This window comes from Myodes glareolus, chromosome 9, assembly GCF_982192425.1.
Source record: "Myodes glareolus chromosome 9, mMyoGla1.1, whole genome shotgun sequence".
Lineage (NCBI taxonomy): Eukaryota > Metazoa > Chordata > Mammalia > Rodentia > Cricetidae > Myodes > Myodes glareolus.
The window spans coordinates 3,072,305-3,100,001 of NC_142034.1; the positions used below are offsets into that span (position 1 = coordinate 3,072,305).

Here is a 27,697-nt window from a genome sequence, read left to right on the forward strand (position 1 = left end):
ATGAAGCTGGGTATCTAGGCCCCCACAAGTGGGTCTCCAAGCCTTGTAAGCCTGTCACCCCCCGAATAGCTTCTTAACCCTTCCCCTACCGTATTCATGAGGGACTCCACAGCATGGCGGGTGACCCAATGGTGGTCCCCTATCGACTCTCCCTCCTGGATGATATCCCCTCTCTGGCTCCAGGTGACATACTCCTCCTGGCTCAAGTACTCTGGTGGTGACATTAGATGGGGCGATCATACACTGGAATCCTGAGGGAGCCCTGCTGAGCCCCACACTGGAGGTCCCCCACCACATTCAGGAAAAACTTCCCACAGCGGCCATGTAGAAACCTACCCTGCCTCCTACCAGAAGTCCTGAGCCAGAAACATGGCATGTGTGAACTCTGGGGCAGGTGAGGTTTGGGGGAAGGATAGATGGAGGCAGGCAGACAGACAGACAGACAGACAATGCTCAGCATCACTTCGCAAGCTCCATATTTTTATATGGATCCAACTCCTAACCCTGAGGATTCCCATCAGTCCCTTAAATCACTTTTTCCACCCAGCATGGTCCTGGTCCCAGGGGATACTGGGAAGTGTTTTGGGCAATTTTTCATTGTGTGTGTGTGTGTGTGTGTGTGTGTGTGTGTGTGTGTGTGTGTGTGTGTCAGTGGTATTGTCAAGCGCCCTAGAGTGTCCAGGACAGCTACACAATAGAGAATGTCAGGCAGCCTCTGATGGCCTTTTCTGAGGTGGAGAACCCATTCTGGACCTCCTTTCTCACGGCCCTGCCCTCTTCCTAGCCTATGTCTGTCTGTTCAGACACCCCAGCTGTACGCATCTACTGAGTCCCCCTCCCCCACCACCACTGCAACATTTCTGGGAACCCTGGGCCCCCATGGTCCAGGAGTTGAGGTCACCTCCAAACCTTGGCCAAGACTTCAGGACTTTCAAGAAAGGTGTTCAAAGATTAAACCTCAGTGAATCTCTCTCTAAAAACGGTCAGGGTTTTTATAGAGCTGGATATCTGGCCTCCATACCCCTTGGTCCCCGGAGCAGTGACTCCAGCCCAGTGTCCTCTGTGCTCTGGGCCTTTGCACATGCTGGCCGGCCAGCTGGACCACCTCGCTGCCTCCAGCTCCTGCCTCCCTTCCTTCATCCCCGCTGGTCGGTCCTTCATCTCCCCCAGTATCACCCCCTCTCTCTGGGCATGTGTAGAGCCCACAGTCTGTGTGCCTTCCTCCCACTGGTCTGTACCAGCTGCACCCAAGTGACCATTTCTAGAAAAACTCATGGACTCTCCGGGCCTCTAGGGCTCAGTTTCTCCCACTTTCCCATGGAGGCTGAGGGAGGTATCCAATGGAGGAGCCTCCTTGATAGTGTTTGCTTCCTTCTCACCTCTGGAAGTCAAGAGGGTAGAATGGACCCTGCCACCCCACAGGGTGACCCACCCCTGTCAATCAGCCTTTCCTGAGCCCGAGAGCCTGGGAATCAGAAAGTGAAGCTGCCTGGTGGTTGGTAGCGAATTGACAGAACCCTCCAGTCATACGACCCTGCTATGTACATCCTGTTTTCAGTGTGACTGTGTTGAAGGGAGAAATAATGACCCACCCCACTAATGTCTATCAGAACCCAGAACGAACTGACTCTTTTGGAAATAGGGTTTTACGTGAGACAATGCTGGGTGACAATGGACCCTAAGAAGGCCATGTGTAGACACAGACACATAGAAGGAAAAAGATCAGCAATGACCAAAGCCAACATGGGAGTGGGGACCTCCTGCACCCCTAAGGTACTGGAAGAGCCAGGAAGGACCCACACCTGCAGCTCCCCAGAGAGAGCAAGGCTCTGCTGAGACCCTGAGGGCAGATATTCTGGGATCTGTGAGACAATCATCACCTCTCAGTGTCCCAGCTTGTGGCCCTCTGTTCTGATATCACGGAACCTGCTCACCGCTATCCCAGGACCGACAGCTTCTGGCCACTTGACCAAGGGGCACGTACCTGCAGGGCACTGCTTAAAGCCTTGGAGGAGGCAGAGCTTTTTGCTCAGGATCTTCCCAACTACTCTGGGCACGAAGAGCACAGGCCGGGGCCGGGCAGGCCTGTGGGGGTGCACCAGGGTGTATGGGGCCAGGGTGAAGCAGCTCTCTGCCCAGAAGCATGCGCTGGAGCCACCTATGGAGGAGAGGATGTGAGCACCGTCCACCCGTGTCCCCGCCCCTCTCCCCAGGGAGGGACTGATACAGGACATTCTCCACTTCAGTGTCGCCAACTGCATGGCCGGCTACAGAGCTCGCAGCTCTTCAGGATGAGCCTCTGAGGGTAGCAGGAGCCTGGTTTCTCCTGAAGGAAGGCTGTAGCGGGGCCCTGTCTCTCACCCTGGCCCTCCCTCTCCTCACATCCTTTTCTCCCTTTCCCCACCAAATCAGTCCTGCCTTCCACTCAGCCCTGCTCCTCGGCCACAGGGTCCTCAGCCTCCTCCCCGCTGGACCCTCTGCTTCTCTCCTGGATGAGTTATGTTGCTCCTGTCTTCAACATCTGCCTTATGTTTTAATTTGCTTTTATTTTATGTGTATAAGTGTTTTACCTGTATGTATGCTGGTAGCTTTTGTATAGTTTCACTGGGTCAGATCTCAGAGGGGGACATGGCTATTTAAAGGACATCAAATATGTTTCTTAGTTGCTCTCTAAAAAGGCATGTAGACATCATGATCCATAAAAAACAGCCTGGGGTGGGGCGGATGTTGGAGAGATGGTTCAGTTGTTAGGAGCACTGGCTGCTCTTGCAGAATTACCCTATCGTTGACTCAAGGCCACTCAAGTCCCAAGGGAATCTGATGCCCTCTTCTGGCCTCCAGAGGTACTACATGACATAGTGCATATAAATACATGCAGGCAAAACATCCATACATAAGAATAAATAAATAAACAAATAGCAGCCCCTGGCCTGAGAGACACCACCTTGATTGTACTGCCCAGAAGTGACCCCGGTGCCCACATGGTCCCCATGCCAATCGGCCAGGTCTCACCTTCCTCCCTGCCTGAAGCAGGCTGGCCCTGGTCACAGGTTGGAGACAGAAGACTGACTCTGGCTTTGTCCACACTGACAATTCTTACTAACTTCTGCGGTCCTCCGGAAGGCTGTCACAGGACGAATGGGGAGATAGGAGAGGCACAAGGCTCAGCCATCAACACTGGGCTTGGGGCCTGGCACCCCCTCCCTATCTTGGCAGCCTGCCCCATAAGCAAATCCAGAACAGCTTCTGAACAATCGGGCTGTGCCATGGAGCAACCAGGCTTCCCAAGCCCCACACCAGGGGGTGGGAAGCAGGGGAGGGGCCTCAGGCAACAGGGCTCTGCAGGAAGGGGTGCAAGGGGCAGAGAGAAGAGCAGGCCCCCTCCCGACTTAGCATGGCAGTGCTCCAGGCAGGAATGTCCTAGCACCTTGCTCAGGGACAGGTGGGTGCTCAAAGTGAAAGGTGCTCTGTGTCCCAAGAGGACAAGGTGCCCGACCTCAGAGGAAACAAGAACGGGGAGGTGAGTCGGAGACAAGGGACCAGGAGAGTGAGGAAGAGCAGGAGCTGCTATGAGAGCGGAGACGGACGTGTTCACATGGCCTCTGAGGGCTTGGTGGGTACCCAGGGTGCAGAAACTGCCCCGCTCAGCTCAGTGGTCCACACACCCACACAGGATTCCATGGCATCCACTCCCATCCAGCCCATGGGGGGTGGGGGAGCTATACTCTTCCACCGGAGCCTCACCTTGCGGGGAACCGTGCACCGTTGAGTCATGTCCTGGATGAGGGCCAGGAGCTGCTGCTGAGCCCTGGGCAGGTGGAGGAAAAGAAGCTCTGGCAGCCTGACTGAGCAGTCTCAAGGCTAAGAGCGATCGTGATCGGTACACAGGCTGGGGTCAGGAGTGCTGCACCCCAGGGCTCAGAGACCGGGCCTTTGAAAGCGACATGCTAATTTAATTGTCCCACACTGGTCCCTCCCCATGGGAGCTAATGAGAAACCAGGGCGCATAACAGAGAGGGTACCCGCTACCAGGAGACCCCACGTTTATTTGTTAACCTTTCCTCCACTCTATTCTTGGGTAGATGCTCTGCTATAGGGCAGGGAAAATTCTGGAAGGTCTGTGCTTCCTCCTGGGCAGGAGGGGCCTCAGCATGGAGCTGGGACAAGCAGGAGTTGTCCTTAGAACTTCTGTGGGGACATGGAGAGCCAGTGGCAGCTACTCACTGTGAATAGTTGGGGATGGTGCCAGGCTCCATGTCTTTCATGGTGTAGGGGTTCACGTGATGGGCATGCCAGCAGCTCTGGCCTTGGAACATGGTGTCCGTGACATGCAGGATATCATTGCAGTGTGCGTGTAGCGTTCCCCCTCCCTTCCTCTGTATGGCCAGGTTGACCCGAATGTAGAAAGAATCCCCAGAAGTCACCACTTTGGCATCTAGGTCCTGAATTAGGTTCTTATAACCTGATAAAAGACATCCGTGACTGATGATCCTAGACCAGGGAACTTACACGAGGAAGGTTCTAGAATGTGAAAGTAGGAGGAAAAGTCATGAAAGCCACTTTGGTGCTGGGCCCAGCGGGATGGAGAGAAGTTTCCAGTTCATTGGAGCCTGGGGAATTCAGGGGGAGCCTGACTGAACTGCCTTGGCTCTTGGTAGCCATGGGCTCTGGAGGTGCACAGAGTCATGGGGCTTGGGGGTCACAGGAGGGGCCCAGAGAGCTGAGCGAGTGTGGGGCGGTGCCTGTACCTTCAGTGTTGATCTTCACAGTCAGGTAGCAGGAGCCGTTCACCCTCCTGAGGAGCCCCACAGCCTGCTCCAGAGTTGTGTTCTCCAGAGTGGCTCTTAGTGATGGCTCCGTCGGCTTATAATCCACCTGAGGGCAAAGCACGAAGGTGGACTTCTCACCAAGACAGTGTGGCAGCTGAGATGGGGTGGGAGTGGAGCCACCCACCCACCTTGGCCTGTCATGGCCTATCAGAATCCCTTGTCAGGAGCTGTGTGTAGGGATAGCGTTGTTACAGCATCGGGTAACAACGAGTGCATCATACACAGTCCCGGCCTGAAGAATCGTCCATCGACGACCTTTTCGCTGTTGAGGATAGTCTCTTTGTCATAACCCCTTTCTGTTGTCAAAAATAGATCTCAGGACATTCCTGAACATTCTGGATCACTCTAGATCAGGCTTCTGTATGTTTGGGACCCAATACTGTGTCATGGGGCTGTTAAGTAGCATCATGATCCTCACCCACTCAGTGCCAGAGTGCCCCACCCGTACCTCCCTTCTGTGAATCTCTGCCTGGTGGGGCTTCCATGATGCCTCCCTCGTTCCTATGGTTAAGTCCAGAGGGATATGTGTTTCTGTGTTACTGTATGTGTATATTCTGATACATCTTAGGACTGTCAGTCCAGAGTTGCCCTGGGATGATGTGACTGTCTCTCAAATGCCACAGAGGACGTCCACAACAGCTGTCCATCTTAGGACTATGCTACCCTTGACTCTACATACACGTTTGTAAGGGGACAGGAGACGGCCTGGTCTGAGGGGTGCGAGGGCTCTTCAGGAACGGGGGGCTCTTGCTTCACTGTGGACACCCTGTTCTAAAGGGAAATGCCCACTCCCATCTTCTCTCATCGGGGCCAACAGGTGAGCCCCAGCGATGGGGTCAAACCCATCTGGCACGTTTCTAGATATTTTTAAAATGCTTAAAGATGGGGGTTGGAAATTTGGCTCAGTGGTAAAGAGCACCTGTTGGTTCGACAGAGGCCCCAGGTTCAGTTCCTAGCACCCACATGGCAACTCACAACTGTCTGTGACTGCAGCTCCAGAGGGTCTGATGTCCAATTGTGGCCCCTGAAGGCACCTGTACGCATGTGCACATTCCTCTTTCACATTCATACAAGTAATTAAAAGTAAAAGCAGGAGCTGGAGAGATGGCTCAGTGTTTAAGAGCACCACGAGGTTCAGTGCCAGCACCCATGTGGTAGCTCACAACTGTCTGCAACTCCAGTTACAGGGCATCCAGTGCCCTCTTCTGCTTCCATGGGTATCAGACATACACATGCTACATCATCATACATGCCAGAAAAACACCCATACACATAACAAAAAAATGTAAAAAAAATCATTTAAAAGGCTTAAAGTTGAACACTTCTGCTTTGGGACTGGGGAGAAAACTCTGTGGGTAAAGACATCTGCTGTGAAAGCCTGACAGCTGAGTTCAACCCTGGTAATTTGCGACGTCAGCACTCTTACAGTGTGATGTGAGGTGGGGGGAAAGGAAGGACCCAGGAGCTTAGAGACTCTTGCACCAGAGAGACTGGAGTAGGTGCTGCAAGAGGCAGAAATAAGGTAGAAGATCCAGGTAAGGTGGTTGGTGCATGTCTTTAATTCCAGCATGTGCAGGCAGATCTCTGTGAGTTTGAGGCCAGTCTGGTCTACATAGTGAGTTCCAGGACAGCCAGGGCTACACAGTGAGACCCTGTCTCAAAAACTAACCAACTCACACATACACACACACACACACACACACACACACACACACGCGCGCGCGCGCGCACACACACACACACCATAGATCCTAGAAGGAGGAGGAGAAGAGAGACCCTAGGCATGGCCCCCATGGCTCAGCAGGTGAAGCTACCCATCACCAAAGACTGAAAACCCGAATTCAATCCCTGGTACCCACATGGTAGAAGAAGAGAACCAATTCCAATAAGCTGCCCTTTGACCTCCACATGTTCTATGACACAAAGACAAATAAATAAATAAATAAATAGATAGATAGATAGATAGATAGATAGATAGATAGATAGATAGATAGATAGATAGACAAACAAATGTGTTTTGTTTGTTTAAGACAGAGTCTCAGTTTGTAGACCAGGCTAGCCTCCCATTCACAGAGATCCACCTGCCTTTGTCCTCCAAGTACTGTGATTAAAGGTGAGAGCCATCACACCCAGCTAAATAAATGTCCCTGTGAAAAGAGAGGGCCTGCGTTAAAGCTAGGTGGAAGAGACCATGACTCCCAAAGTTGTCCTCTGACCACCACATATGGTCCATGCATTTGTGCAGTCATACTCATTCACACATCATTTACACATATCATACATGCAAACATGCATGCACAAAGCACACACATAATTGAAGAAAATTGTGCTGTTAGACCACATCAAAATCACCCTCCCCCACCCATGTATTCACTTAATAAGAATAATTTATGTTTTACATTTAGTTGTATATTTCTGCTCTGTCCAGATTTGGACATTTTCCAATGAAGCTCAGTAGTTAAAATGGTGAATTTTAAATCATGTACTTATACAAAGTGACAATAAGATCATCATAGTTAAAAAAGAGAGACCACAGTCAAAACCCTACACCACTGGAAAGGCTTCCTCAAGCCTGGCCAATGCTGGGGTGCAGCTCAGGACTAGATCACTTGTGTGACAGGTACAAGGTCCCCGAATTTCACCTCCAGGACACACCAAGGTTCCTGGTCAGAGTCGACTCAATCTGGTGGCCTTCTCTGAGTTTCCAGGTTCTGCAGGATCTGAACTGCCAGGCTTGGGAAGGTGGCTGGGTTTCCCTCCCATGACCCCCGTCAATAGATGTGAGTAGCACTTTCCGTCAGCCCAGAACAGAACCGAGACCGTTGTCTCCCACCAATCACCCCTACCCTGGCCCGGAAGCCTGGCAGTGGCACAGTCTCCCACTCTCACTCACCATCATGATCTGGGTGCCAGGACGCAAGGCCATCTCATCGGCTGCAGAGCCCGGAGTGACTCGGTGAATGAAGATACCGGTGAGGTTCCCGCCAATGACACCTATTTGTTCCAGCAACGCATCCCCTTTAAATGCCAGCACTGTGACCTGGCTCAGGATCTTGCGAGCTGGTCTCCGCCTCACGGGGACACTGCTGTGGGCAGACAGACACAACCTGAGCACAGGGGTCAGAAAAGCCCTGGGTTCTGGGATTCTCTGCTCTGACCCAACCTCTTGGAAGTGCTGTGACCGCTCCGTGGTGAGCTCTGTCACCTCCAGACTCTGTTTCTCCAGGCAGTGGGGGTCCCCGACTAGTAGCTCACCTCTCTGAGACATTTAGACTCCGTAAAGACTCCTGCAGGCTGTCCTCTGTCTGGGAGAGATCTGGAAGAAGATAGGATGCTTGGCTGCCAGCATCAAAGGTCACCAGCGCCTCGCCTGCTCCCCGTGCTGCAGCCTCAGCCCTCCTCGGGTCTCAGGTACCACCCCCAGCCTGGCTCAGTCCCCTGCTGTGGCCCCTCCTTTGTGCTTTTTGATTTCATCTTTCCTAACATCAGAGTAACCGGTGAGAGCTGCAAGCATCTGCTGCAATCCCTGAACAAGTTGCCACCATTTTAGGATGAGAAGGTTTCTAACATCTAAATTTCTGAATTCAGTGAAGGATCAAATCTAAGGGTTGGAGAGATGGCTCAGCAGTTAAGAGCACTGACTGCTCTTCCAGAGGACTCAGATTCAATTCCCAGCACCACCATGGCAGCTCACAAATCTAGTTCTAGGTGATATGACGCCCTTAAACAGACATACATGCAGGCAAAATACCAATGCACATAAAACAAAAATAAATAAAAATTTTAAAGATGTAATTAATTTGAAACAGGGTCTCATTATATAGCCCTTGAATTCTCAATCCTCCAAATTTCTGGGACTACATTGTGTGTATCTATATCCAGAATGTTCTCTCTCTCTCTCTCTCTCTCTCTCTCTCTCTCTCTCTGTGTGTGTGTGTGTGTGTGTGTGTGTGTGTGTGCATGTGTGTGAAAGTAAGCGGTCAGCTTCAGTTGTATTCCTCATCACTTTCCACCTTATTTTGTGAGGCAGGGTCTCTCACTGAACCCGGAGCTCTTCATTTCAGCCCCACTGGTCAGAGAACCCCCAGATCCCCAGCCTGGGCAGATGGAGGCATGCTGCCATGCCTGGCTTTTACGTGGATTCTGGGGATCAGGCCCTCATGCACACACAATGAACCCTTCATCCTCTGAGCCATTTTCCCAGCTCAGACACAGTAAGCCGATTTGAATTCTGTGAACCTTGGGCTAGGGGATCCTTATTCTGATCACAAGAGCCACTGGAGATCTAACAGGTGTCACCTATTGAGGGCCTTAGCCCAGATCACAAGCGAAAAACGATTCGATTATCTTAAAAACCAAATTAAACTAGGAAACAATCCAGGTGTGCTGGAGTTTGATCCAGCAACAATGTGTGACCCTGAGGGAGCAGCAGCCAGGGGTCGGATTTCAGTTCACTCGGCCCACTGTGCTGAATGTGGGGTACTCACGCCCTCTGGTGGCTGTGGAGTGAGTTCTGGTTAGGAGTCAAACACCTTTATGAGAGCCAGGTGTGCCTCCAGGTGTGAGGTGGAAGCGTGAGAATGTCATCAGTGAAAGGCTCGTGGACTCCAGGACAAGGGAGCAGCTCAGTCACAGACATAGGGAAATGAGGAGAGCCGAGAGCCTTGGGGACAGCACCCAGGAGAAGGGATGCTCCCATCAGACACAGCCTGTGCTGGACATCTCTGCACTGTGCCTGCTGTTCACGGGGAGGGCGGGGGACGGTGGAGGCAAACACCTATGTCTGTGGCTATCTGAACACCTGCGCTGAGCCATGTCAAGAGGTCACCCTCTTGACCTCTACATGAAAAATAAAAAGATAACCGCAAACGGAGCACAGCTGGGCTGTGGTAGCTTTTGAAGCCAAGGCCAGAGATGAAGTTTGGGTCTCTCTACCATCCCTGGGGAGAGATCCTGGCTCTCCCTCGCCCCTATGCAGTCCCGTAGCCTAGGAAGAGAGCGGCTGTAGAGATCCTAGTGTGTGGCAGTGCTCACCTGCTCCATCCAGTATCTCATACTCCAGGTCTGTGTCTGTGTCGTCCCCTGTAGCCCCCGGAAGGCGCACCTCCAGGACTTCCTGGAAGCTGTCACAAAGCACAGGGAGCTGGTGCACACCCAGGCAGTATGGCCCACTCCAGTTGAAGCTTAGAGCACCTAGCACCTTCCTGGGCTGCTCTGCCCAAAGCCCAGATAGTGCTTGTCTATCTAGCACCCCCTTCAAGCTACACCCTAAACCGGTACCATGTTCTACCTGAGAGACTCAGGGCCGTCCAGGAAGTCCTCCGCCACCCGCTTGTACAGGGACTGCTGGCTGGGAGGCATGGGGCTGCTGGAGCGGAAGCTGTCCATCTGCTCACGGCTGGATGTGGAATTCAGGTCCCACCACAGCCGGGACTGGAGGAGGGTGGGCAGAGAGGGACAGCACAGAGAAGAAGAGAGGGGGACAGTAAGTCATGCTTGTCGCGTGCCTGCTGTAGACATACTAGACTGTGGTGTCCTTTGTGCCTGCTGTAGACATACTAGACTGTGGTGTCCCTTGTGCCTGCTGTAGACATACTAGACTGTGGTGTCCCTTGTGCATGTAAAGCAATGAGACCCAGGGTGGGGAAGTAACGGACTGGCGAGGGGAGAAGCTGAAGCATCGGGTCAGGGTCAGTTCTGAGTAGGCACTGAAAATGGATAAATGGATCCTGACCTTTGCTGAGGACAGGCACCATGCCCAGGGTGTGTGTGTGTGTGTGTGTGTGTGTGTGTGTGTGTGTGTGTGTGTAGGACAGATGGAAACACAGGTCAGTGAGAAAGTACTCCACACCAGGGTGTGGCAACCTTCCTGGAGGGAGTGAAAAAGCAGCCCAGTGGAGGAGGGGACGGTATAGCCAATATCAGAGCCTGAACTAGGAACCTGGAGCGGTGGGAGCCGGAGTGAAGATGGCCACATCCTAGAGAGCAGGGGAGGGCTAGACTGGAGAGCTGATCCCACCCAGGTATTAAGAGGGGCCATATGAGCGTGAGAGAGGCAAATTAGGAGTTATTACTGAGCCCTGGGGTTCTCATCTTGACCACAGCACCAAGGGAAACACTGCTCTTGGTGTCTGGCAGTGAAGATGAGGAGGAGCTGAGAGTGTGATTTTGACTGGTCCCTGGGGCTCTAGTTGGAATGTGGAAGCTCCCTCCCTGTCCCCAGTTTTCCAAGAAGCCAGAGAGCATGTGCATACAGTCTGCAGATGCAGGGATCATGGAGGACTCTGCTGGGTTCGTACAGGAAGGTAAGCCTGAAACCTGCCCCAGGCAGTAGCAAGAGGACTCCAGGCTGACCTACCTCTCATTCTCCATCCCCTGGCAGCCCACAACAGTGGCACTTCCATCGTACCCTGTGCATCCTGAACCTGAACGGCCACCATGAAGAGACCACTTCATCACTTTGCCAAAGGTCAAAAGCAGAACCACAGGTCTCACATTGCAGGGACCAACTGAGCTGGGTGGATTAATGTCTCGTGAAATTCAGGTCCCCCCACAACTTATGAATGTGAACTGATTTGAAAGTAGGATCCGGGGCTGGAGAGATGGCTCAGAGGTTAAGAACACTGACTGCTCTTCCAGAGGTCTTGAGTTCAATTCCCAGCAATCACATGGTGGCTCACAACCATCTATGAGATCTGGTGCCCTCTTCTGGCATAAAGATGTACACGAAGACAGAACACTATATATAACAAATAAATAGAACAAGGATGAGGAGGGGGGAGGAGGAGGAAGAAGAAGGAGGAGGAGGAGGAGGAGGAGGAGGAGGAGGAGGAGGAGGAGGAGGAGGATCTTCACAGATGGAATCAAGCTAAGAAGAAGCCAGAGTGGGCTGCAAATCCACTGGTGTCTTTGTTGTGGTTTAGATTTTTAAATGTTCCCCAAAGACTATGTGTTGAAGGCTTGACTGCCAACTTGTGGTGCTATTGGGGAGTTGTTACTTTAGGAGGGAGGAGGCCTACAGAAGGAATTCAGTTAGTCATTGGGGTTGTGCCCTTGCAGGAGACACTTCAGGTTCTCTCTCCGTCTCTGTGTCTATATTTGTCTATCTGTGTCTCTGTCTCTGTTTTCCCAGCTGCTGTGAGGTCTCCCCCACCCCATGCTGTGCGGAGAGGTTCTGCCTCACCACAGGTCTGTAGTGATGGGGCTGAGCCACTGTGGTTGACTCCTCTGAACAAACTTTTTCTTCTAAATTGACACTCTCCTCTCAGGGAAGCTGCCTGATACACCCTCTAAGGCAGCGGCTCTCAGCCCTCTTACCCTTTGGTAAACCTCCATCTCCAAAAATTACAGTTATGAAGTAGGAACAAAAATAATTTAATGACTGGAGGTCACCATATAGCATGAGGAACCACTGCGAGGAAATCTGGAGACATTCACACGATGGTGGTGGAGGGCGAGTTGTTTCCAGCCAGGAATTGTTGAGAAAGCAAAGGTGGAGAGATAGAAAAGGCCATCTGCCAAAACCACAAGAGTGTGGCACCTCAAGTTTGGGTTTCCAGCTCCCAGAACCATGAGGGAGTGATTTCCCATTTGAAATGCTCAGTGGTTCTGAGCCTTCTCTGTGGGAATGGGGTTCTTAGTCCCTATGATGTGTAGGGCTGAATGCAGCCGAGGGCGGGGTGGGAGCAGTGGCCAGGGGCAGAGGGCAGGGGGTAGGGGGCAGGGGCGGCTGGGGGCAGGTACCTCAGTGGAGCTGAGGAGGCTGCAGTCACTGTCATCGGGTGGGCACATGGCATGCATCCGCACAAGCCGCTGCTTCCCCCGGAGGCAGAGTTCCCTGGTTCCAGCTTCCTGCTTGGGCTTCCAAAGAGGCCAGGTGGTTCCTTAGACCAGGGAACTTTCCCCTTAATTCCACCCCCAGACAGGTTCCCATCTCATCTTGTGGGGGAATTGCTGGTGCCCCTGTACTCCCAGTAGTTACCCGCCAAGGAGATGAGATTCGCCAGGCTTGGGAAAAGAGCAGTGCAGCCTTTCTAGAGAATCTAGAGCATGTACATTGTGTGCTGTTGTTTGCTAGTTTTAAAAACAATATACCGTGTGATGTATGTCTATATCCATATGAATGTATATGTTTACATGCCACAGAGACATGCTGTGTGATGTCTGCATATATCCATATAAATGTATATATTACGTGCTACACGGGCATACTGTGTAATGTATGTATATATATATAATGTATATGTTATGTGCTATAGAGACACACTGTGTGATGTCTGCATATATCCATATAAATGTATATATTACATGTACGTATTACATGCTACAAAGAAAATGAGGGTGGATGAAGAAGCAACTAGAGAAGAGGAGAGAATAAAGTTGAACGCCATCCCCAACTCAAAATGTGCAGTTACAGTTTGGAGAGTCACTCAGTGATTGGTTAAGAGCACTTGCTGCCCTTGCAGAGGACCCAAGTTCTAGTCTTAGCACCCACATAGCAGCTCACAACCATCTGTAACTTCAGTTCCAGGGCATTTGGTGCCCTCTTCTGGTCTCCACAGGCTGCTGAATGCACATGGTGCATATCCATATGCTTAGGCATGCACACATACCCATAAAACTAAATGACTTACATACACATACATGCCCATAAAAATAAAATTATACACACACACACACACACACACATATACAGTTAGTATTTTGGCATCTACCCTTCCAGTCTTTTTACATTGTGTGGACTCACATACACACATGCATAAAATAGGTATATGTTCACAAATATATGCATATATATAAACATACATGTGTGTAGATTATATTTAATGTATGTGTGTGCATATATATATTCACACATGTGTGTATATATCAGGCCTGTAAGTTCTGCCTCTTAGGAGAGCAAGGAAGCAGGATTATAATTTCAGGACTAGACTAGGCAACTTAGTAAGCCCACTGCAAAAACAAATTTTTTAAAAAACATTGTGGAAAGCTTGGGATATGGTTTAGTATCAGATTACTGGCACAGCATGAGTGTGACACGAGACCACACACACATGCACACACATAGTACACTGAGTGTGCACACACACATGCACACTCACAAACACATGTGCACATATATACGTGCATGTGCGAACACACACAGGAAGAGGTGGGTACACCCCACACAGGGAAGAGGTTCTGTCTGTGCCTCTCACCTGGACCATGGGTACTCAAGCAGTCTTGCCTACCCAGGGTACCTGACCCCCACTGTCCATGGACCAAACAGGTTTTGAGACACTCACAGCTCTCAGGCACACGGGTCCCTCACCACAGGACCTGTGTCACTCGGCACCTGGATTTTCGACTTTGGAAAACTCATCCATGTAAAAAGGACTAATTAACAGCCTCTTCTGTCATGACAAGCCAGGTTTGCTGGTTCCTGAACCTTCCCCTAAGCTTCCTCTTCTGACACACAGTGATATCAACACAAACAGATACAGAAGCAAGCTGGCTCATCCTGTTAGCTCAGGGCTTCACAGCTCCACTGTGACAAGAGGCAGACAGCTGTGGAGGACTGGGTGGGCTCTGTCCCCATCTCTCCAGCTCAGTGAGCACCTCCTGTGCATCACTGTCACGCACGCAGCCCACCACCCAGCCTCCCACTCCGGGGGTGGGGCACTCACTCCTCCTGGGGGCTCTGCCTGCAGCCTGCGCAGCTGAGTGCGCAGCTCGCAGACCTGTTCCGTCAGCTCGAACACTCTCCTTCGCAGGGCATCCTTCTCCACCAGGCGCTGAGAAATCTCCATCTGGGCCCCATCCCTTGCTGTGTATGCCTGTAGCCCAGACCGACATGTGGGAAGAGTTAGGTCAGGGGCTGGGCGATCACAGGCCTTCTGATCTGCAAGAGGTGCCCATACTGAGGGTGCTTACTGTTAACTCATCCAGTGTGCACTCACCAGGGCTCGCACTGATTATACAAACCTACTATGTTTTAATAAAACCCATATCCAGGATGGATAGGAACAAAGATGGGGAGGAATTACAGAGAGCCGGTGTCAGTGCCTTACAGGGGAGTGAAGGACCTCCCACGGACCTGAAGTGTGAATCATCCCCCCTGTGCCAGCAGCTCTTGGCCTCACCCACACCCCAGAAGGGGACAGTAGAGATGGTGTTTTCCTGAACCCAGTGTCAGCAAGGGAGGACACCTGCATCCCCCCACTGCGGGGGAGTCCCCGCTAGTGCTTAGGATACCTGGTCACGTTCCTTCTGCAGCTCGGCCACCTGGTCCTGCAGTGTGGTCATCTTTTCTCGGTACAGCTCACAGTCCACCTGGGTCTTCCGGAACTGGAGTAAGGTCTGTTCCTTCTCCTCCCAGTACTGTACATGGGGACATATCCACGGCACTCATTGGCCCTGAGGCCTTAGGTGGAAAGGGGTGGATGGGGATGTGGGAGAAAGGAAGACAGGCTTGGAGGGGAAGTGAGGTGAATTCACTTTTTCTGCAGGAACAGGTTTAGAGTTCTGTCCACAGAGCTGCAGAGCCAATCATGCTGGATTTAATCAGCAGTTGTGCATGCAGGGTGTGTGCAGAGTTGCATGCAGTTTAATGGCCCCAAATACAGAAGGGATTTCCCCTGTTCACTCTCTCCTACTGCTGCCTTCTTTTCTCTCCATTGTCTAAGTCCTGGGCTCTTGTGGTCCCTAAGCCTCTGACAGGGTCTTGGGCCTCCTCCATTGCTTGCATGACCGTGAGAATTGGGCTATGTTTAGCATTTAGTAAGGGCCTGATGGAGGAACAGGTGGGTGTACCAACAATATATCTAAGCAAAGTGAGTTCAACTGTGTGGGCGACTGAATAAACCAGTCTGCCCCACAATGCACCTGCCCAAGATGGAGGGCACTGTGGTGTCACCTGCTTCTGCTGCCTCTCTGCGGCCACTGCTCGCTCCCGCAGTGAGTGGATGCGGTCCACCAGCTCTTGCTTGCTCTCCCGGGCCTCATCCAGGCTCTGTTCCAGAATGTCCTTCTCCACCTGGTGCAGAATGAGATCAGCCAACTTCCCAAGAGCCCTACTGACGGGTAATTGAAGCCCTTGGGGCTCTGTATATGTTAGATAGAGTGGCCTTATTAATACAGGTTGCTGTTGGGGGATAGCCTAGGCTACAGAATGAGTTCAAGGCCCATTAGGTTACATAGTCACTGGTTCAAAATAAAAAGTGAAATGAGGGTTGTGGATATATTTTGGAATGTGTGTAGGGCTCTTGGGTCAATCCCCAGAAACACACACACACCAGTCATAAGGGAGAACATAGGCATTTGGTTGTAACTGGTCAAGGAGACAGAATCCCTCAAGGGACTATTCTAAATGATCTTTCAACCTTCTCCTTCAGCAGTTTTGCCAGCAGAGCTTCCAAACAAAGGACAGACCTTTTCATGCAGCACTCTCCAGAGGGACCTGTGAGTGACACACAGTCCAGCTCAAGCTGCAGTGAGCTACATTCCATCCCCAAAGGGTATATGTTTAAGGAGTTTGTCTATGACTGTTTGCCTACAAGCATATATGTGTACCGTGTGAGTGCAATGCCTGCAGAGGCCAGAAGGTGGCGTTAGAATACCAGGAATCGGAATTCCAGATAGCTATATGTGCCATGTGGGTACTGGGAAGTAAACCTAGGTCATCTGCAAGAACAGCAAGTGCTCTTAATTGCTAGCCATCTTTCCAGTAACCCCTCTCAGTAATTTTGTTTGTTGGTTTGTGTTTTGAGATAGGTTTCTCTGTGTGGTCCTAGCTGTCCTGGAACTCGCTCTGTAGACCAGACTGCCCTCAAAGTCACAGAGAGCCGCCTGCTGAATGCTGGGATTAAAGGTGTGTGCCACCACCTCCTGGCTCATTCCAGCCTTTCATTACTTTATTTTAATAAGGTATCACCTGCCTCAGGCTCTGAGCAGAACCTGTCCTTTACAAGTGGCCTTTTCTATTGCAAAACAATGTGGCCACAGTAAATTAACCCATAGGGTGAGCTAATATAGGGACAATGTTTCTAATGCTGTCACCATCTGGGTTGTTGGCAAGAGGGAGGCAGGAAGGAATGAGCAGGGAGTGGCATAACCTGACCTGGTGGGGCAGACTTACGGCAGGTACTGAGGCAGGAAGCTCATGACTTCAAGGCCTGCCAACGATATAGAGAAGGGCTTAGCATGAGCCACTGAGCCTCACTTTGGTGAAACCACCCGTGGGAAGTCCACAGCCCCCCACTGACACTAAGGACCTGGCCTTTCCAGATGGGCAGGAGGCACTGGCCTCCTGAGGGACTGAGCCCTACCAGGCTGAAGGTCATCGAACGGAGTTTCTCGTTCTCCTCCTTAAGACGGTTTAGTTCCTCTCCCTCACACTCCAGGTCGCTGGCCATCCTCAGGGACCTCTCTCGAGATTCCCGTTCACATGAAGACACAAGGCTTGCCCGCTGTAGCTCCTGCTTCGCCAGGTAGAGCTGTGTGGGAGGAAGCAGGGGGAGGGGCACGGGGAAGGTTTCTCCTTAAGCACTGGCCAGATGCAGCTTGCCCCCCTCTCGGCTGCTGGCCGCATGGGGAGGGCCTCAGCCCCAAGCTTCGAAAGCACCAATCGTGGGTTTACCTCCTGAGCACCCCCAGACCCTCGAGGGAAGAAGGGACATTTAAAAATATTTGAAGCACACACATAGTGCATGTCTGCGTGCAGGCGTGTGCATAGGAGTGGAGCTGTCTGTGGAGGCCAAAAGCATCAGATCCCCCTGAGCTGGAGTTACACACTGTCCAGTGTTGGCCAAGGTGGTTGGGCTCTCTGAAAAAACAGTGTGCACTCTTAAGCTCTGTGATGGTTTGAGTGACAATGTCCCTGTTGACTCAGGTATTTGAACCCTTGGTCCCCAGGTGGTGGTCAGGAGGAAGGATGTCACTATGGGCAGATTTTGAGAGTATAACACTTTCTCCTACTCAGTTTCCTCTTGGCTTCAGGTCTGTAGTAGAAGCGATGCTATCTTAGCTTCTTGCTCTGGTCACCTTGCCTCCTTCTGCCATCCCTCCCTGCCATGGCAGACTCTTAACCCTCTGGAGCCCCAAGACGAGACAAGCCCGCCCTTCCATAAGTTGCTTTGGCCACAAAGTGTTTCATCACAGCAACAACAGTAATGAATACGGCCACCTAGCCAGTTTAGCTTTATTTTACTACAGATGAGATACAGTGTTTAAACTTGTGGCTTGAGCAGACCAAGGGGGCCTGGTACCAGCTCCCCTCCCTACAGTTAGACTGATGGGCACCAGTGTCCCTGCTTTCACTGCCCTCCTGTATTCTGCTAATCCCTCTGATGGAGAGAACGTGGATTCATAGAGATGAGTGGCCAGACCACCATAACAAGGTAAAGCCAGCAAGGGCTAGGGACATTGAGGGCCACAGGAACTGGACCCTTCAGCCAGGTACAGTTTCCTGAGATAACTTGCAGAGCCCAGGGGTCTGTGTGTGCCCAGGGTTCTGAACTCCCAAACTACCCAGCTAGATCAAGATAGCTTCCTTCTTCTTTTGGTCAGAAGACCAAGAGAAATGTGGATCTCCAAGATCTCCCCCTGTGTAGGTCTGGCATCCCTGGAGGGAAGCACCCTAGAAGACAAACCCAGGAGGTCTGCAGGTCGGGGTGGAGGCTGGTTCCCAGGTGGGGTCAAGAGAAAGAGGGGTCCTGCCTGGAATCCCCCCCCCCCCTGGCTCGAGTCCTCACGTGCCGGGTACCTCCTCCTGCAGGCTGTGGCAGCGTGTGGCCGCCAGCTCCTTCTCCCGAAGCGCGTTGCTGTAGTGCAGGGACAGGTTCAGCATCTCGTCCTTCAGCTTCAGGACCTCGTGGAAGTGGGCGCTGACTTCGCGCTTCAGGCGGCTGTGGTCAAGCTCCAGCTGGCGCAGGCCCTCTGCACGGGCCTCGGCCGCGGCCAGGCGCTCCTTCAGCTGCTGGCATCTCCGAAGCAGCACCTCCTTTTGTGCCTTCTCCTGGGCCAGCTCATCCTGCAGGCTGCCGATGGCCCCAGCCAGGCACTCGGTCAGCTTGGATGTCTCCATGAGACCTGCAGATGGGCGGTCACTCTCTCTGTCATGCTGCCCTTCCTACTCAGCCCCCAGGGTCTTGTCCCCTTAGCCAGACCCTCGCGAGCCTACAGGCCTACTCTATTGGTGTCTCTGAAAGCCTCCTGCCATTTTGGATTCCTTATTTTTTTTTTTTTTGTCTTGGTTTCGACTGCACATTTAGGTTTTCCCACAAGACCTTGCCGTTCTCATCGAGCTCCCCTTACGAGCTGATTGCACTCAAAACTAGCTATGTCCGTGGGACTCCAAGAAAAACACCACAGAGACATAAATCGGCCTGATGAACTCACAAATACGTCTGTCACACCAAACTAGAACACATGGTTTGTTAGGTGAGTTTCCTGAGAGGCCTGGTCTTTTAACACCCAAATCTTTCAACAGGAAAGTCCAGAATCCATCAGCTCCTAAACGGGACCACATGTCTCACCATGCAGGCTAAGCCTTTACTGCATGACTGTACCCACCCACAGAAGCCAAGGACAGACACTAGGCTTCCCCCTAAGCAGCAGTAAGGTCAGCCTTTCACTTCTGACATGTATGACTGCCCTCCAGAGTCTCCTCTTAGGGCAAGGTCACTAAAGATAGGCCTTGAAGCCCCCAAGGTCTAGGGGCTTCTTCTTCTCCACCCTATCCCAGTTCCGTGGGCTGCAAGAGCGCCAGGTCTAGGGCCAGGACCCCGTCTAGGGCCAGGACCCCAGACTGGAGGGACACGCTGCGGCAGCATCAACATCATCCTGATCCCTCTCTCACCGCTGAAGGTGCTGAAGTCAATGTCAGGCTGCAGCCCGGTGACCAGGGTGTAGACATCAGGGTTGTGGAACTTCAGGCTTTCCAGAAAGGCGATGGCCCCATTCTTCCCTCGGGCCTTCAGCAGATCCAGCAAGTGCCCTGAGAGAGAGAGAGAGGGAGAGAGAGAGAGAGAGAGAGAGAGAGAGAGAGAGCCTGAACCACCAAAAGGTGTGGATAGCTTTGTCCTTCCTGTTCCCACGGGCTCTGTACACTAACTCCCTTTACTCATGATCATCAACTCGAAGAAGCAAGACTCCTACTAGGGACAAGAAAATTCTCTGCTATGAGCTGGGCATAAAGGGACAGGTGCAGACACTCAATCTTACCATGCTGGGGGCTCCTCTGCCCTCTCTCTCTCTCTCTCTCTCTCTCTCTCTCTCTCTCTCTCTCTCTGTGTGTGTGTGTGTGTGTGTGTGTGGTGTGTGTGTAGAAAACAACAATCTTTTGGAGTTCCCGGGAGTGGCCGCAGAGAACTCTAGGGCATCTCAAACGCAGGACTCAAACCCTGCTTTTCCTAGCTGGAGTTAGTAACTCGGGTCAATCTCTCCTATACTTGGGATCCTTGGACATACATTATGACATCGGTAACCGCCACCGGCTGCCTGACTTCTAGGGTCTGCTTTTGCAGTGAGCATTTTGCCAACAGTAGCGCTTCACCCAACAACCTTCAGTGGGACAGTCACTTACAGGTGAGGAGACACTAGCAGAACAAATTCCAAAGGCAACTGCATGTCTGGTGCCCCCAAAAGATATGCCACCCCCCAAAAAATGACCCGTGCAATAAGCTAAAGTCAGAGTGGAAGAGGGAACCCCCTTTGAGGGACTGTCCTCGTCAGACTGGCCTGTATGCAAGGCTGTGGGACATTTTCTTGATTAATGATGGATGTAGAAGGACCCAGGGCATTGCCGAGGGTGCCCCCTTTGGGAGGTGGTCTGGGGGTATAAGAAAGAGATCTGACCAAACCATGAGGAGGAAGCCAATGAGTACCATTCTTCCATGGCCTCTGCTTGAATTCCTGCCCCAACTTCCTCAATCGTGGTAGCCCACGTGTGACTCAGTTTCCGTCTGGAGTCATTTCTGACTTAAAGAAGTCATTTGAGTTTAAGCCTGCTCTGCTTCTTCTAATAAACTTGAGGGCTCTGAGTGACATCTGTGTTAGCCCATAGAAAGAGCATTTTGGCCCACTTGAAAGAGCACATTTTTCTATTAAGATTTGGGCTGGTGTGTGTCAGCCAGAGGCACTCCTCGTTAGAGATTAAAGCTGAATAAGTTAATGCACCTGCTTGAGCTTCCTCCCAAGGATGGTGCAGGGAGGTGGTCAGCTGGCTGTACTGCTCTGTGTCCTGCCTTTTGCCTGTAGTACATGTGCTGCCTGAGAAGAAAACTCGGGGCTGTTTGGTACTGACCTTCAGTCCTCCCGGTCTATCCTATGTTTCTGTCTTCATCTCTCTTAATGTAACATTTCCTCAGCCTCAGCGCCCCCTCCCAGTGAACCCCAGCTGATTTCTGCCAGAGTGGCACCAAGTGTGGGGCCGGCCACAGGGGACAAAGTGATGGTCACCTCAGGATGAAAGAGTGTACCCAGTAAAAGGGAGATCCGCGGCGAGCTTTACAGGGAGCGGAGTGGTGTAAATACATAGGTAAGTAAATGCACGGGTGTGCATACAAGAAAAATGTGTACATACAAGACAAAAAGAGGTTGGCTGCTCAGTGTGAAAAAATAAGTATAAGAAGTAACTCAAGGATAAGTGTAAAATAAGAAGTAACTTGAGCACAAGTGTAAAAAGTAACTATGAACCAAGGAAGCAGCAAACATCTGTACATTTACTCCGAGATATTTTAAAAGCCAGAGGTGCTAAGGCAGGGCTTCAACAACTGTGTAAATTTCTAGAGTTTGTACATTTACTTAGAGATATTTTAAAGGTTAGGGGTACTAAGGAAGGACAACAGCAATTGCTTCATTTTTTAAAATGAATAAAACGTGTGTCCCTGCTTCCCTGCGGAAGGGACTGTGAGTCTAGAGATTTAAAAAGGTGTGTGAATGAATGAGCGCATTTTGTCTTGATCTGTATTTTGACTGTTACTATGTTGCTGTTCTGTTTTATGTGTTCGTGTCTTTGAAACGTTTAAGCGGTACTAGTACCTGTTTGTGTGTCTTTATTGTCAGTTTTTGTCTATTGACTTTCTCTGTTGTTGTCCTGCCTCTAGCCTCCTGTGGATCAGTTCCAGGACTTTGGATCCCGAAAGAAAAACTTCTCAAAAGGAGAGGTAACAATGGTAAAGGCCACCTCCCTCCTTTGTTCTCTGGTTAGCCAGCCAGCCAGCAGTTCCTGCAGGGGGCAGGAGTGAGCATGCTCAGGTGGGCAGAGAGGATAGTACAGGGAAATCTATTCATGTGAACAGAGGGTGGCAGGGAATTGACTGCTTGCAGTTAAAATACTGCATGAATGTGAAACAGAGAATCTTTGATTGTAGTCGGAGAAGTTAACAAAAAAAAAAAATTCAGGAACACTGACAGCCAAGGACGCTCTCTGCGCCCACCAGCGCTGCTCCCCTCTTTCTTTCCTAAGCCAAGTTCTCCACTGTGACAGCATCAAGGTCTCCTCTGCTGGCCAGCAATTTCTCATCGTAACCCTTCTCTGTCCTGATACTGCTTGAAAAAATGTTGAATTATACCAACCTGTATACTTAGGGAAGCATTGATTTTAAAGTAAAAGTTAAAGATGCATTATGTTTGAGGAAAATTAAGCTTTCGTTTCCACAGGAAAAGAAAAAATATGGGATTTAGTCTTTTGGATCCGATGGGTTACAAATGCTTATTATCTTTTAAGGAAATTGGGTATAAATTATTATTGATTAAGATAAAGAAAACTGCTGCTAGTTTCAAAAGTTTCACATTGATACAATTTTTTATATGTGAATGTAAATTTAGTTATTCTGATTATGATACATATATATTGGCTCTTGGCTGAAATGCATGCAATGTTCCAGTCCACTGGAAGAACTCACAAGAGGAGACGCTGATAGAGACTTGTGTGTTGTCTGAAAGACTAGGAGAGAAACAAGGGATTGTAATGATATAGGAAAAGGAATTTGCCTATGAATTCCTTATTCGTCTTGATACTACTGAGTTCTAAGGGAAACTATAAAAGATGTTGAAGATTTAACCATGTTATGTTAATTCTGATTGATTTTCTTCTTTAATAAGGCTGGTGACTCATCACTGAAGAATAGTTATGATAATTATGGGATCATGTTCTCTAAAGGTGAAAGGAGGGCTGAGGTCCTAAATATGAGTTAATAATTAAACATCATATCGCAGCTCTCTGAGTTATAAGACCGGCCTCCTATGAAATGACAAGGCTGAAGCTCTCAGCTATTCCGACTTTCATAGAGAAGTTCGACCTGTTTATTAAAAGCTTCAGCGTCACATCGATGGTCGGTGAATGAAAACTGCAGTCCAGCTGCCCCTACTGTGGCCAATACCAGGACAAAATGCTCATATCGTGAGTCTACATAAATTCTGAGGGTCTAAAAACTATAAAGGCCTGAGGACATCAATACAGGTTTGAAGGATCTGAAGGCATAAAGGCCTGGTTATGTGGGTCTGGGAGGATATTCTGAAAAACATAGATACAATTTATAAGAAATAATGGCTTAAGATATATATATATATATTACAGGATTTCTTTCTCCTTTCATAATATTTTTATGCTAGGATTTCAAAAGTTCAGAGTTTAGAAAATAGAATTCTGACAAGCTAATAGAGCAATGATTGTTTACCGTTTGGGTCTCAAACTCAAGATCTTAAATTTCTTTTGATTGTCTTCTTAATATAGGCTTATATGCTGTTTAACACATATTTTTTTGTTTTTTGTTTTTTCAAGGACTCGAGGATGTGAATCTACTCCTGCTGTTTTACGGATTCCTGTTACCTGCTATTTCCACAGTATGGATTTCAGTACAGACTGATAATGCTAATATATCTAAAACTTTTATTTTTTTCAAATGGAGATTCATACAAACTTCAGGAAATTGAGAGAATTATACAACTTGCATCCACTTCTCACAAGTTAGAAGGATTATGGTATTTTTCTATCTCCTGGCCTTGGGACTCTGTCCCTTCCTTAATTATTGAGACTATGAGTTTACAAGTTTCAAATAAGTTCACATTTTTAACTTCCGTTCCTGGTTTGTATCTGTCTTAACAGGTTTCCACTTGGCTGACAAACACATCCAAGTGTCAGTTGCTAATAACAACCTGCTCCAAGTGACTGTGAGTCCTGAACTTGCTTAAAACTGATGTGGACCAGTCCAGTCATGTAAATGCTGCCTTTTCAGCTTGTCAATGAACCAGATGCTTCTGAATTCACTCGTTGCCTTTGACTAACATTCTAGCCTTCCAGAGCCCTGAGAGCAACATCCTAAGGTCAGCAGAAAATAATTACAAAAATGAATATGTCATCTGTTTTCCCTCCCTGGAATGCTAGATAAAAAGGGAATTTCTCTGTCTGCCATCACAGGGATTTTGGTTCTTAATGCCTCGAATAAATGATAATTACTGTCTGGGTTCCATTAAGCTAATGATGCTAAAACCCCAACATAAACTCTGGAATAAACTCAGCTCAAGGATTTGAGATGATGTACTACGCAGGGGCAAGGAATTTTGAAAGGGCACAAGGAGTTTTAAGACTCATTTAAAACTATAATGAAAAGGAGGAGTTAGGGTTATACCCACAGTCACCATATATACGTTTTATTTTAAATTTTTAAAATGTGGATGTCTGAGAGCAATCTGCCATGAATAGATTTTGGCATGAAAGCATCACCACATAATTCGCTCAGGTCTATGGAAAGATCCAGCTACTCGTTTATAAAGGGTCCCGACACTGTTTTGGTGTGGGGAGAGGGCATGTCTGTGTTTTTTCACAGGATGAAAATGAAGCTCAGTTGGTGTGTTATGTGGAGCAGAGATATGCTGATCTTGATGTCGCTGATGATAATCCCGAAAGCCAGAGTGAGACCGATTGGGCCTAAGTTCCCAGTCCACTAGCTCTTACATCCTGCTGTTTGGGAAGGAAAGGAGATTGTGGCCACAGTCAGCCATACACGTCCTTCAGATTGAGCTGCCACACAGCAGCTTCTGATTACTTGAAAATTTTCTCATGTTGGGTATGACAAAGGAATTCCTGTATGTTTAGCAAAGAATATTTGCCTTAGAGGGATGTCTTGGAGTGTTCCCAAAATTAATTATGGAACATGATAAACAATGTACCTATTATACAAAGTTATTGCTTCCTCGGGTAATTGGGTAAATGATATTCACCCCCTCAACCGTTTCCTCCATGCATGAAGGAACTGAGAGCGTCCAATAGAACACTGTTGTGGAGACGACGCACTGGCATTATCCCATTAAAGCACATCACAGGGACGTCACAGGGCGTTCTGGACTGGTCTGGGGATCAAGACGATTACAGTGACTCTTATCCTTTGTCTACAGCAGGATCTTGGGACCAAGGACTGCCTGCTAGAGTTTGGTATTCCGGTACAAAACTCCCACAGACTTATGTTTGGAAGCTTGCTGCTGCCATGGGAACAGTGGCAGGACAACCCAGTTCTTCAAAGCCTGTTTGCCCCCTGAAAGGAACTATTTCGGCTTGTATGAATGTTTTATGCTCTTTTGATGGGAAAGATAAAAGTCTCCACGAATGGTGTTTAATGCATCATGCCCTGTTGTACTTTGACTAATTGTATTTCTCAAGTGAAGGATCACACCTGTGTATCGGTTGAAATGACAAGTGTTGTCTGTGCAGGTAAATGATCCATGGTTTATCGACAATGGGTTGCAAGTAATTGAAGAAATTAAAAAGCCGTAAGTAGACAGAGTGCATTGCTGGATTAGCTGTGGCAGGAATGTCTGCTCGTGTTGTTATGACCGCTACTGTGGCTGCTTCAGTGGCCTTGTCTCAGTCTGTTCACAAGGCCGGGTTTGTTAACCAATTATCTAAGGATGTTTCTATGACACTGGAGACACAAGAAGATACAGATGTGAAAATGAAAGATAAATTGAACGCCTTGTGTGATGTGGTACAATCTCTGGGAGATGAGCTCCAAAGTCTGAAAACCAGGGTCCAATTGAAATGTCATGCTGATTATGAATGGGTCTGTGTTACATCTTCTGTGTGTAATGAAAGTGTTATCGGTTGAGAGAGAGATAAATCACATCTTGAGGGAATCTGGCATGATTGTAATGAATCTTTAGAATTGGCTAAATCACATCAAGAGATTTTGGAAATGAAAAAGGCTAAATTAGATTTTGATGCAGCGAAAGCAGCTGAAGATATTCTGGAACACTTTTAAAAAGCCGTTCCAGCACGGTCAGCTTTGACTTCACTTCTTAGCAGCACTGCAGCCGTTGCAGCTTGTGTTCTTCTGGGCATAATTTGTTTACCTATAGTTTGCAAACCGATCATGAACTCGCTATGGAAAGTGGGCTCGGAACTTCACAGAGTAAAACTCCACACACTTCCCTAAACTATGTTACCAGAGACTGTCAATCAGAGACAGGTGAGTTGTCTTTGCCTCTTTTCAACCAAGGACAGGAGATGGATCTCTAGGATCCATTTTCCTGTGATGGGTAAGACTAGAGTGCGTAAGGAGCCCCCAAGGCAGATGCGGTCTTCTGAGGAGCTCTGAGGGGTTCTTAAAATATGATAAAAAGGGGGGAATGTTTAGGAGTCCACATGTGACTCGGTTTCCATCTGGAGTCATTTCTGACTTAAAGAAGTCATTTGTTTAAGCTTGCTCCTCTGCTTCTTCCAGTAACCTTGAGGGCTCTGAGTGACATCTGTGTTAGCCCATAGAAAGAGCATTTTGGCCCACTTGAAAGAGAACATTTTTCTATTAAGATTTGGGCTGGTGTGTGTCAGCCAGAGGCACTCCTCGTTAGAGATTAGAAGCTACTTAGCTGAATCAGGAAGTACACCTGCTTGAGCTTCCTCCCAAGGATGGTGCAGGGAGGTGGTCAGCTGGCTGTACTGCTCTGTGTCCTGCCTTTTGCCTGTAGCACATATGCTGCCTGAGAAGGAAACTCGGGGCTGTTTGGTACTGACCTTCAGTCCTCCCGGTCTATCCTATGTTTCTATCTTCGGTCTATCCTATATTTCTGTCTTCATTTCTCTCTTTTTTTAATTATTTATTTATTATGTATACAATATTCTGTCTGTGTGTATGACTGTAGGCCAGAAAGAGGGCACCAGACCTCATTACAGATGGTTGTGAGCCATCATGTGGTTGCTGGGAATTGAACTCAGGATCTTTGGAAGAGCAGGTGATGCTCTTAACCGCTGAGCCATCTCTCCAGCCCCTGTCTTCATTTCTCTTAATGTAACATTTCCTCAGCCTCAGCGCCCCCCCTAGGGTACCCCCAGATGTTTCTGATTAGGACACTCAATGATAGATTGTGGTTGGGAAGTGTAAGCCAAACAAACCCTTTCTTCCCAAGCTGTTTTTGGTTGTGGTGTTTATCACAGCAACAGAAAACTAAGATGGTGCCCGTGTGTGTTTTTTTTCCTTTGGACCAAGGATCTTTGTGGATATAATGAAGTGAAAGGTCTCAAGGCAAGGCGGTCCCAGGCCTGGGGGTGCAGTTCAGTTGGTTGCATGTTTGCATAGCATGAGGGCTGGGATACCCCTGTCCTGCTAGTACAGATAGATGAATTGAAAATTCAAAGTCATCCCGGCTACATAGCAAGTTCAAGGATACATGAGAGAGTATCTCAAACAAAAGATTAAATTTAGCCGGGCGATGGTGGCACACACCTTTAATCCCAGCACACGGGAGGCAGAGACAGGCGGATCTCTGTGAGTCCGGGTTCAGCCTAGTCTACATGAACTAGTCCCAGAGAAGCTCTGTCTTGAAAAACCAAATAAATAAATTTAAAAATCAAGAGAAAATGAAGATAAAGTGTGCCATATTCCAAATATAAGCAT

General features: G+C 49.3%; 1 protein-coding gene and 1 long non-coding RNA gene across 8 annotated transcripts in view; one reads left to right on the forward strand and one right to left on the reverse strand.

Moving 5' to 3' along the window:
* Card14 (caspase recruitment domain family member 14) overlaps positions 1-27,697 on the reverse strand; it is a 39,846-nt gene that overhangs the window by 2,184 nt on the left and 9,965 nt on the right. For 5 of the 7 annotated variants that reach the window (XM_087909687.1, XM_087909685.1, XM_087909686.1 and 2 more), the window contains 18 exons: positions 19,666-19,803; positions 18,571-18,896; positions 17,135-17,302; positions 15,724-15,843; positions 15,063-15,188; positions 14,495-14,644; positions 12,573-12,689; positions 10,120-10,262; positions 9,864-9,952; positions 8,085-8,145; positions 7,723-7,915; positions 4,749-4,875; positions 4,225-4,462; positions 3,745-3,808; positions 3,428-3,496; positions 3,013-3,124; positions 1,985-2,158; positions 90-211 (listed from right to left, as the gene is read on the reverse strand). In XM_087909687.1, coding sequence (XP_087765813.1) covers positions 90-211; positions 1,985-2,158; positions 3,013-3,124; positions 3,428-3,496; positions 3,745-3,808; positions 4,225-4,462; positions 4,749-4,875; positions 7,723-7,915; positions 8,085-8,145; positions 9,864-9,952; positions 10,120-10,262; positions 12,573-12,689; positions 14,495-14,644; positions 15,063-15,188; positions 15,724-15,843; positions 17,135-17,302; positions 18,571-18,896; positions 19,666-19,803 — 2,537 coding nt within the window. The remainder of the gene's footprint in view (positions 1-89; positions 212-1,984; positions 2,159-3,012; positions 3,125-3,427; positions 3,497-3,744; positions 3,809-4,224; positions 4,463-4,748; positions 4,876-7,722; positions 7,916-8,084; positions 8,146-9,863; positions 9,953-10,119; positions 10,263-12,572; positions 12,690-14,494; positions 14,645-15,062; positions 15,189-15,723; positions 15,844-17,134; positions 17,303-18,570; positions 18,897-19,665; positions 19,804-27,697) is intronic. The other 2 variants (XM_087909688.1, XM_087909689.1) reach the window with 2 other exon arrangements.
* On the forward strand, positions 22,990-25,993 carry LOC146893366 (uncharacterized). Its single transcript, XR_015003918.2, has 3 exons — positions 22,990-23,211; positions 23,593-23,792; positions 23,917-25,993. It is a non-coding gene; the product is annotated as an uncharacterized LOC146893366 (long non-coding RNA).